Consider the following 12,603-nt stretch of genomic DNA (forward strand, 5'->3'; position numbering starts at 1 on the left):
CATATCTCGAAAACGGTGGGTGCTCAAAACGAAATAAAAGTTGCTCAAATCAGCTCAAAACGATGGCGTTGAGAGATTCCAAAAATATTTTAGTGGAGAGCCAACTTAATGTTGGTCAATATTTTGTTGCAACAACGCCGATTTAAGAAGTTACATCACAATCCTATTATATTAAGTGAGCAATTTCTGTATTTATATATCTGGTTAATAAAAATAACGAGCGAAGCTCGGTGCCCCGATATAATTATATTATTGTTATTCAAATTGCATTTAATCTTTATTCTCATAGATAAACTTTTTATGCTTTGTAAAATTCTTTGAATAATTAGCATTAAGAAATCTAATCTAATCTGCACTTCCACTCTCTCTCACTCTCTCTCTCTCTCTCTCTCTCTCTCTCTCTCTCTCTCTCTCTCTCTCTCTCTCTCTCTCTATTGTTTGTATATTGTTTATTGTTTATTGTTTGTTTATATATAAACAGGATACACATGGCACGGATAGATTAAAAACACTTAAAAACTTACATTTAAACGAGAATTTTCGGGGGAATTTTATTTATATATATATTCTCTCTCTAGATATAACAATATCATATATTTCATCTATAGTTATCACAAATTGCTTTTTTCATATCATATACAACTCAACAATTATTTTCTTAATTTATATTTTGTAATTTCTTTTCCGACTATTGTATTGTTTGCTCTATCCGATAAATAAATAGATAAATAAATAATTTTGATGTATTTCAAGCTATTGTATATTAGTGTATAAGCCAGTATATATTGTAATCTACATAAATAAAGTACTCCAATCAATTAATCAATCTCTCTCTAATCTTCTCTCTCGCTCTCTCGTTTGATAATGTCTCTCTCTCTCTCTCTCTCTCTCTCTCTCTCTCTCTCTCTCTAATCTTCACTCTCTCTCACTCTCCCTCTATTATCCTCTTACACTCTCTCTCTCTCTCTAATCTTCTCTCTCACTCTCTCTCGTCGGGTGAAAACGTTTCCCCTCAGGTAGAAAAGCTGTATTTCTACTCCAGTCATACAAACTTCACACGGTTACAGTGTATCACTCCAAGTAGGAAAATAAGGAAAGTGAATAAGGAAAATGTGTAGAAATTATTGTATCCGTTGAGAGATGATGTGGTTTGAATATTGGAAAAGAGATGATGTAGAAGCACTCTGCAAAATCTGGGCTGTCATCGTCCTTCTGAAAACTGAAACGGAGGTAAACAAACGTGAATACTCCAACAAACACATACATCCTGAAAACAATCATGTAATATATATTATCATTTTCATATATTGATACATGTATATGGTAAATACATGCTGTATTGAAATGCCGTCCCGGTTTCCTTCAACCGATCAATCGATTTAAGAGTGTCTCGATACTCGATTGTTCTCACACTTGAACGATTTCCTTGATTTGAATCACATGGAACGTTCGAATACACTCTCTACTGATTTGTATGAGAGAAAACTTGATAGAGGAAAGGGTGGATAGATAGATGGATAAATTGACAGAAGGGCAAAGCTGGAGCGCGGCCCCCTCTCATACTTAACACTCCTTTAGGGTACAACCACACTGAAAGCGGAGCGGAGCGTGGCGTGGCGTTGAGGAGCGTTGTGAACAATACCATGTTAAGAGCTGCAACACACTGGAAGCGTCTACTTGCAGAGCGGAGCGGAGCGTGGCGTAGCGTTGAGGAGCGTCGGGAACAATATCATGTTAAGTAATGAGCTGCAACACACTGGAAGCGTCCACTCGCAGAGCGGAGCGTGGCGTCAAACTTTGGAACAAGCTGGTTTGTTTTTTGGAGCGTCAAAGCGTCAACGTGCCCTACTAGTGCATACTAGTGGTCTACTCTTGTACATAACAACGCACTAGTTCTACTACATTTTCCCACTATCTAGTACACTAGTATATTGATTTAATGTTTGCCTAAATTACCCTGTAATTTTAGAACATTCATCTTGCACTTTGAAATCAAAAGTGAGGCTATTCCAATCCATTTAATTGACCGAACGAAGTGAGGTCTAAGTTTCAAGTCGACGGTTTGGCATTTCTCTTAATGTTTCTAAATGTTTTAATGTTTAAGAGTTCATATGTTTGTATATTTATATGTTGCCCATTTACGGCGAAACGCGGTAATAGATTTTCATGAAATTTGACAGGTATGTTCCTTTTTAAATTGCACATCGACGTATATACAAGGTTTTTGGAAATTTTGCATTTCAAGGATAATATAAAAGGGAAAACGAGCCTCCTTCATACGCCAATATTAGAGTAAAAATCAGACTATAGAATTATTCATCATAAATCAGCTGACAAGTGATTACACAGATGTGTGGAGAAGCCAGTCTATTGCTGTATTTCCATAAGGTCTATAGTTTCAATCAGGTACGTGTGAATGAGAATACTACGTGAGGTCTACTGTTCACAGAACTACTAGTAGACAAGGATAGCAATACCAATGTTCACCAAATACAGTCGAACCTCTCTATAACGAACCTCCACTTAACGAAATCCTCTACACAACGAATTTTTACCTGGTCCCATGAAATTTTAGAGTTTTGGCTGCTTATTTACCTCTATTTAACGAATTGGACCTCTCAACAACAAAGTTTTCTCTTGACTTCAACATACAAAATGTAGTGTGTATAGGAAGCAGACGGTCATTTTCAAGGAATTGTTCAATTTCAGCAGAAAGGCCAATAGACTAAAAATAATGGAAATTCAGGTAGGAAGAAGATAAGGTTGTAGACAGTCAATAGAGGTTGAAACACATGTCTGAAATGGAATGCAAGTTACTGGAAATTGAATTCCAAGAAGTTGTAATTTGTAGACCAGGCAGGTGAATGAAGTAGAAAAATATTGCTATTGAGTATGTACTTTGATTAACTCCACTAATAGTACAAAGCAAGCTTTCTGGAAATAAATTGGTGAGTTTACTTACTTATACATTCTATAAATATCCAAAAACATGTTTTTTTTTAATTTTTAAACAGCATGAATTTTCAAATTTCCATATCAATATTGGCCTAATAGGTACTCACCTACAATCGCGATGATATGTTTTATGTACCATATTCATTTATTTACCGACGTGATACCATATTATAAGATCCATAAGATTGTGGCAGTTTTCTTGACAGAGCAACCTCTAAGATTAAGGTTGAGTGGTAGAAAGGACTTTCTAGTCCTAACTCCGCCTAATAAAGAGTATTTTCATTTTCATTTCATTTTCATTTTTCATTTTCACCTCTCAATAACGAATACCTCTCTGCAGCGAATTTTTCCTCGGGATAATCGACTTCGTTATACAGAGGTTCGACTGTACTGCCATTATAACGTGCACCTCCCTACATGAGGTGTCACTGTCTCACTGTTTGTATCAGATGATAATGTTCACATTACATGTGTGAAGGAGCCTGGAGCGTGAAATACAGCCACAGCTTTCCCATTACAATCGAATCGTATTGCTTTGAAACGAACGAATTTTCTTCATGATTGGCAATCCTGCCGAGTTGACGGAATAAGCTTTGCGCAAAATTTTGCGTTGAGGGTACAAAGGGGAGTGACAAAGATATACAGACTACAAAGAAACTGGGAGAAGCGTGCGGGAGACTGTAATCATACTATAGTGACGTTATAATGGCAGTGAAGAAAGATAGGAGAACAATGTTGCCATTCTCACTGTCTTGTCAATGCCTTCTATAGACGGTAGCTAATAAAGGTTTATTGATGTAATATTAACTGTACATTCTCGTCTAAAATAATTAATTATATTTTATTATGCAGAAGATTATATTTTCCAATAATACTATAATTAAGATTAAATATTTCGTTGATTACTTATTAATTCTAAATTGTTGAAAGACGATCTGGCAACAGAGCAAAGCGAGAAAGAGATAGCGCTATCTGCTTTGTTGAATGATAGACAAGGATAGCATAACCAAACACTGCCATTATAACGTGGACCTTACTATAGCCAGCAGGCTCACTTCGCTCGCCGATGTCATAATCCATATTGCCTCCATCGAGCCTGAACCCCCGGCTGAAGCAACCAGAAAAATAAACGAAAGATTGAATTTATAGTTTATATTTATTTATTAATTTTCTCAGTCGTACAATTATTTTTACAGTTATATTATATGAGGAGGCACAACAGGCTTATGCCCAAAACTGTCATTTTTCAAATTTATACTACAGTCCAAATCAAAATCTAGGTTAAGCTACTATCACTCATCAAAATAACACATCATCAATCACAAATAAATACACTATGAATTCTATTTAGAATGATATACTATGTTTGCTTCAATATGTGTTAATATATCATGTACTATTCTACACTAACAGCATCTAGTTACTATTTTTAACTTTCTGAGGTGAACATGTTTTCTAAAAAAAGAAAAACAAACGAAAATAAGTTTCTCTTGCTGAATATTATTCTTCTCGTGAGACCAGCTGAGGAATATCCCACAAATGCACTCTCTCACTCTTACATTACGGTATCGACAGACGACAAAATTTCCAGCTGTTTTTCCAAGGACGTATTTATCCTTTCAATGTCCTTCAGCGACTTATCCCAGGGTTGAGACCTAGTGCAATCGAATTCTCATATCATTGTTCCAAAGTTCGTGAGAATCGTTAGAGCCGTTTTCGAGATCCGGTCACATACATATATAAATATAAACATGAGAACATCTAAACAGAAATTGCTCGTTTAATAGTATAGGACTATTACTATTATTCAACCATTCGATCTGTATTATGTAGTGCAGAGTTGTGATAATCTCTATTCTTATCAGAATGAATAAAATAATACTTAGCCTTCCACTAGAAATCTTTAGCCGGTAGGCAAAAGAGATATAGGCAAGCCCCAGGAAAGGTGTCAATGATTACTACTAATTACTAGTAGTTCTGTGAACAGTAGACCTCGCGCAGTTATGAGCCGCAGCCTCCTCTTATACTGTCCATCAGAGTAAATCCTGTCTGTATGTCGTGTAGGCGAGGTATCGGTGTGAAAACGGCTAATGGCTGTTGGGGTTGGTGTATCAAAAATGCTAACATTGAAAGCTAATTTCCTTCAAGACATAATGGCAACAGGACAGCCCGAGTTCAAAGAAGAGAAAGTTCGAGAGACAATACTATGTTATTTTATTTATTAATTGCATGCGTTATTGCACGCAATCAATAGTTCATAAAAATTGCATTCAATGAGGCATGCAATTAATAGTCTACACAGTTGCTGATTTTTTACCTAGTTACATTGAGATATTGAATTGCATGCGTCATGGCATGCATTTTATAATCCACTCGACAGCTGATTTATGATGAATAATTATTCTATAGTCTGATTTTTACTCTGATACTCCGACCCAACCTCCGACGCATGAATGCGCTAACAAGAGAGTTCAATAAGATCCAGCAAAATCAAAACTTGCCAATACATGGGGATATAGAGCATGCCAATCAAATCCGCCTGGCGTCTCGAAAGCCTCCCACCAGAACGGCATTACATGCTCTGGATGATGGGTTCAGTTTAACAGACGCCTGGAAACAGGAATGGCATGCAAGGCAAATCGATCTTACCCCATGTATCACCGAAAAGCCACCAGGTTTTGATTTGCCACGCAAACTATGGTCGGCTCTTAACTGGATCCGAACTCAGCATGGAAGATGTGCCTATGCGTTGCACAAGTGGGGAAAGGCTCCAACACCTTTTTGTGTGTGTGGCGCTGTGCAAACCATCAGACACATTGTAGAAGAGTGCACAAGAACAGCTTATGAGGGCAGGCTGGATGACTTCCTGGTAGCTACACCAGATGCACTGTCATATTTAAATCGACTAGATATATGTTTATAACTTTTAAAATTTTATTTTACTTTCCTTGCCCTATTACCATAGGTAACGAAAGTATTGCTTTCCGAAAAAAGTTAAGGTACCCCAATTTCTAAATTTCTATACGTTTCAAGGTCCCCTGAGTCCAAAAAACTGGTTTTTGGGTTTTGTTTTGTATGTGTGTCTGTGTGTGTATGAGTGTATGTGCGTCTGTGTACACGATATCTCATCTCCCAATCAACGGAATGACTTGAAATTTGGAACTTAAGGTCCTTTCACTATAAGGATCCGACACGAACAATTTCGATCAAATGCAATTCAAGATGGCGGCTAAAATGACGAAAATGTTGTCAAAAACAGGGTTTTTCGCGATTTTATCGAAAACGGCTCCAACGATTTTGATCAAATGCATACCTGAAAAATGCATTGATAAGCTCTATCGACTGCCACAAGTCTCATATCTGTAAAAATTTCAGGAGCACCACCCCATCTATGCAAATTTTGATTTCAGATTCCCAATTATCAGTCTTCAGATAGACTACAATTTTAACCAAAAAATTTAAGTGGAAAAGATTCAGCATAAAAATACAATACAATTTATGTTCAGTAACATTTTCTCCTAAAATTGAAAATAAGCTCGAAATGCGAGAAAATAAGATTATTCAATTGAAAACTGTTGGCAACTGTTGATTCTATTAAATCATCCACTATGAAGAGATAGCAGACTTCGTGTGTCTGCAGCGCTATTATCCTGTCACCAGCTGTCTCAGATCTTAGAATAGTAGATTTGATATGCGCGGGAACACTAGCGTCAGTTGATCAACTTTCATAACGGCAAGGAAAGTTGTGTGAGTGCGCCACACCAGATTTTTTAATTTGTGTTCCACCTTTTTTCAAACTTGTGACTAAGATGACATCATCGTTTATATGTTTGACTCATGTTAGATAACATAAAGATTTGTGTCGTGGGGCCATACGCTAAATAAATACTCTGATACTGGCGTATGAAGGAGCCTCCTTTTCCCTCTATATTATTCTTGAAATGCAAAATTGCCAAAAACCTTGTATATAGGTCGACGCGAAATTTAAAAAGGAACATACCTGTCAAATTTCATGAAAATCTATTACCGCGTTTCGCCGTAGATGCACAACATATAAACATTTAAACGTTTAAATATTAAGAAAAATGCCAATCCATCGACTTGAATCTTAGACCTCACTCAAATTTTATCAGATCATAGTGATGCTCATGATGATAGCGGTACTATCAGACTAGATTATATTAAGGTTTTTGGTCGATAAATTCTCTTATTTTTTATTCTAAGCTGAATGTGAGTCAGAACAGGCAATGAAAGGTTCATTGTTTGAAAGAAGAATATGAATGAATATTCAGTTATTCCCCAATTATAGTCGTGATTGAGATATCAGTCTTAGAATTTATCAATTTGAGAATTATTGAATTTCAGTCCAGTTCGTTGAAATTTAGGATGGAAAAAAATGATGTAAAGAACATACAAAACATTCATATCTAATCCTATCAAATCCTATTATATTAAGCGAACAATTTCTGTATTTTTATTTTTTGTTATTTATATTTATTTATGGTTATTTATATCCAACGGATCTCGAAATTTGGAACATAGTAGGTTTATGATACAAAAATTTAATTACACTAGGTCTCATGGCAATCCATGTATTGTTCAGCATAGATTGAAGTTTTCGACAAAGACCCTCGAACCTATGGTCTGAGACTATTGAATAAGCTACCTAGATCTCATCCCTGGGAAAGCTCGCTGAACGACATTGAAAGGATAATCCATCCTTGGAAAAACAGCTGAGACTTTCGTCGTCTGTGGATAATATAAAAGTGCGTCTGTGGAAATCAAAATATCTCATCTCCGAAATTCATAAGCTGACATATAGCCAGCTGTAATAGCACTTTACGTCACAAGTCCGGTAACGGTAGTTTACCGCATAAGTATGATTGTTTCTGCCCGAAACGTAGTTGAGGGCAGAATGATCATACGGTAAATACGTTACCGTACAAGTTACGTACAATATTTTTTGTCATACTTTTCTCAGAAAGAATAATATTGCTGAGAAACAGTAACCATCACCTTACCTGCTGCTGTTCGAGTTACTGCATTCTATAAACATGACCTAGGCCATAGCTCCTAGGTCATAACAGACCCATCTAGCTCAAATAGAATAATAGTGGCCAATGTTAAAAAAATTCAGATGAGTTCTTATAACTTGAAACTTATTAGATGAGTTCTAAAATATTTGAGTTATTCTATTAGTTACTTAGATATTATTAGCTCACTCTCTTCTTCTCACTAAAGTTCTCAACAATAAGACGTTCAAATTATTGTTACCAATATAACAACTGAAGACTATAACGCTAAGACTATATAGCTATTTGAATCAATTTGAATGTTCCAATTTCGGAACTGGGAAACATACTCGACTGTAAAAAAAACATATGATCTCTTTACAGTATAGTATGCTGTAATAAGAATCACATGTTTTCTTGTTCTGCAAACAGCTGTTTACCCGTTTGATTTGATGCATGGAAAACAGCTGCAATTGAGTAAGTATGACAAAAAATAAAAACACGATAATTTTAAAGAATTATGTTCTGTTTATTGATTAATAAAAATAACGAGCGAAGCTCGGTGCCCCAATGTTAAGGATTCAATGTAGACTAGAAACATGCATTGGAAACCCAATGAAAAACTGGAGGAAAAAATCTATTAATTTAGCACCGCCATTACCTCAACTGAACTACAGTAGTATATTATCGAGTTTACACACCCAAGTTCAGTTGTGTTTCTTCTTAACCTACAAACTATTTGATACGTTGCGAAGTTGAAAAATGGATGTATTCTAAAATTAATTGCTATCTGCTTTGTCGAGAAAGAAGAAGAAGAAGAAGAAGAAGAAGAAGAAGAGAAGAAGAAGAAGAAGAAGAAGAAGAAGAAGAAGAGGGAGAAGAGAAGAAGAAGAAGAAGAGGGAGAAGAGAAAGAAGAAGAAGAAGAAGACGACGAAAAAGAAGAGGAAGAAGTGTAGGAGGAAGAAGAAGAAGAATTACTACAGGCAGAGAAAACCCAGATTGTGTTTATCCCATGATATTTATCAATGACAGAATTGACAACCTATCAGTGACAGAATATCGAAAATTTCTATCCGTTAAAATTTAAATTTATCTATGTTATTTCAGGACTCATCATGTTCCAGCTATCGGCAGGCCTGCTGGTCATGGCATTATTTGTCAACTCGGCTTTGGCAACTGAAACGAGTGAGTATAGAAAACTTCATATCTACAGTGAGACCCACGTTCTATAGTGAGGTCAAATTTATAATGACGTATTTGATTGCTATCGGTTGGCTATTCTTGTCTGTCATGCGCATGAGACACTACAATCAGTCTACTCAAATCCAATATACGTGTATTTTATTCTGTGGAAAGTTGAAATATGTTTCAGGCTATACTTTCAAATTGATCTCTCTCATCAGTTCTAGAGTAATATATTTTATCCACGACCATGTTATAATGTGAAAATCACAGCATCACAAACAATCCTATAACAGGGGTCTTCACTCAATGGATTTTTTGTCATAGTCATTCAATTCCAGCTGTTTTACATCCATAAAATCAAGCCGATAACAGCTGATTGTAGAACAAATAAACATATGATTCTCATTACAGCATACTATCATAGAGAAACAATAGCATATTAAGTAGATATCCCATGGTATAGGGCGTTTATGTCGTAACTTTTACTGTTATCTCAAGCCTATAGTCCACGTAGCTCTCTCCCGTGAAGGTTTATGACGCTGGTAGTCTCTCATATTGTGCCTTTCATACACTCTTACCCGGTCAAAACAGTAAAAATCGACAACAATCGACAGTAATCGGCTTGAGATGACAGTAAAAGCTGCGACATAAACGCCCCATACCATGTGATATCTACTTACTCTATTGTTTCTCTATGATACTATACTGTAATAGAATCATATGTTTTCTTTACAGTCGAGTATGTCTCCTAGTTCCGAATTTGGAACAGCAAAACTGGTACGAAAACCGTCTTTTAGCGCTCCAGGTGGAAGTTTTGTCAATCAATACATTCCCAATTCGAAACTTTTAAACTAGGTTATGCTTATAGAATGCATGTAATAATGTCAGTACAAGCAGGTAATGTTTTCTGTTTCTCAATATTATTATTTTCTAGATTATTATGATAAAAAATTATGTAAGTTACTTGGACGTGAATGTCTTTTGTAGTGCCCGAATTAAATTCTAGTCTCGGCTAACGCCTCGACTAGAAACACCATTCTCGCCTGCAAAAGGGCCCTTCCCGTCCTTGTGACTTAAGATACTATTCAAAACTATTCTATAATGAAGACTTTATGCAACGACTTAACATTCTAACACGGTTTTCGATACTGGTGGCATCAACATTAAAACACCAATTTGATATTGTGGTTAGGTTTCAGTTCATCTATTTTTCACAAAATCAAGTATTCAATGAGTTCTGTCACTAATGTTAGTATCAAGTTGAAAAACTCATCTATACTATAATAAGGGAAAGGACTGGCTTATACATGTACGGGTTAGGGAAATCACGTCTAAACTACTGGACTGAAATTAACTTGAAATTTTGCATATGGATTCTTAATTAACCGAGGATGGTTCTAGGCCTACTTCAAACTCTTCAAGATTCAAATGGGTCAAGTTTTCAGTTTGTCATGTAAATAGCCCCTTGCGGAGAACGGGTTACCTGCTAGTATTAAATACTGTGAATTATACATTAATTAAGTTTGTAGCGTGAATATACAAGTATATTATATACTAGCCGTCAGGCTCGCTTCGCTCCCCACATCGGTCTAGCCAGGGGGCTCCGCCCCCTGGACCCCCGACTGGATCGTCCAAGTATGGGATCAGCAGGATCGCTTCGCTCGCCTGCATTTTTCATTTGAGCATTTTTATCATATGTTAGGACGATCCAGTCGGGGGTCCAGACTTAACGGATATGGCGAGAGAAGCGAGCCTGATGGCTAGTAATATAATATACCCAGGAATAGCTTTGATTGAAGTAGCAGTGCCCAATCAATTTTTCCGCGATAAATGCATTTCAATCTTCAACTTGGTGCCAACCTAACAAAGTCAACTCAACTTAATGCCAACCTGAAAAAATTATTAATTTAGTTACCAGTTAACAACTGTTTCGAAGAGGTACTCTCTCTAGATTATAGTTCTATATTAACATAATATGGTATGGACATTTTTCAATTATAATTAAGAGATTGGAATAAGAAGAATATACATGCTAAAAGACGAATTTTCAACCCTTAAAAATCACCCTTAGAGTTGAAATATTGCCAAAATATTTCTTAGTGCGCCTCTAAAGGGACAACTGAACATTCCTACCAAATTTGAACGTTTTTAGTCTGGTAGACACTTTCATATATATATATATATATATATATTATATATATATATATAATATATATATATATATAAAGATAATTTTATATCATATATAAGTGAATATATAAGTTCGTAGTGAATTTCAAGTCTCTTCAATTGTACATTACTTGTAACTTGCCAGTGATTCTGTTTGTACGAAGATACATACACCAATCGCGTCTGAGCTCACTGCAAACCAGCTGAATATTTCAGTGACTGCTAGCGAACCGAGGCTTAAGCCCCACCACATCACTGGCAAATCCCTCAAAGGGTACTGCGCACAACTCATAAATGTAATAGCTCTCTAAAATAATGTGATACACTCTATAGTGAAATCCACATTATAATTGCAGTATATAGTCCAGTCAATATAGGCATAAAAAAGGGGGTATGCTTGCAATTCTTAAGCTTGATTACAGGGCAGTTGGCTCATATATAATGAATCATAATCAGAATAAAACATACAATAGAGTTTTTATTGATGAAGCTCTACTTATGCATGCGGGTTACATCGGTTTTATTGCTAACTTAAGTAAGGCCTCAGAAATAATTGTAGTTGGTGACGCAAACCAAATACCCTACATTGAGAGAAGTAATTATGCCACAAGATGGCATAAAATTTCAGAATTCTGCGAACCTTTTACAAAACAAACGGTAACTCGTAGATGTCCTATCGATGTTTGTTTTGTCCTTTCCACTGTCTATGAAAATATTACGACGCTTAATGAAAGAGCTATCTCAATTCTGCCTACTTACAGAAATGGGGAATACCATCTGATACAACCCGACACTTTGATATTAACATTCACCCAAGAGGAAAAACTTATGGTGGGTGATACTATAAAGTGGAGAGAGGATGTTGCACTTCACACAATCCAAGAAGCACAAGGGCTAACTCATAAAAATGTTATTCTAATCAGAATTAAGTACAAGGAGAATGAAATCTATAACAGCATGCCCCATGCGATTGTTGCCTTGTCTAGACACACTGAAACTTTCAGGTATTTAACAACCAGTCTGGTAGATGATGCTGTGGACAAACTAATTAAGAAACTTAAATTCATGGATAGTGAGGGGCTTGTTAAATGGAACAAGGAAAAGAGAAGTGGACCTGATGATATAAGTTATGAGTGACACTGCAGAAGTTCTTAATATTTTAGAAACAGAAAATGAAACAGATGTAATCGACGATTATTTGAACTATCACTTTCACGAGGACAGAAATAAAGATGTTGAGTGTTTCAATATTATGTCTATGAATATACGTAGTTTGAATGC

General features: G+C 36.0%; 1 protein-coding gene across 1 annotated transcript in view; it reads left to right on the forward strand.

Moving 5' to 3' along the window:
• LOC120353064 (protein amalgam-like) overlaps positions 1-12,603 on the forward strand; it is a gene marked incomplete in the record, with an annotated part of 512,682 nt that overhangs the window by 121,042 nt on the left and 379,037 nt on the right. Inside the window, 1 exon segment of the mRNA XM_039435585.1 lies at positions 9,076-9,153. Coding sequence (XP_039291519.1) covers positions 9,084-9,153 — 70 coding nt within the window.

This window comes from Nilaparvata lugens, chromosome 9 (genome assembly GCF_014356525.2).
Source record: "Nilaparvata lugens isolate BPH chromosome 9, ASM1435652v1, whole genome shotgun sequence".
In the NCBI taxonomy this organism is placed as follows: domain Eukaryota; kingdom Metazoa; phylum Arthropoda; class Insecta; order Hemiptera; family Delphacidae; genus Nilaparvata; species Nilaparvata lugens.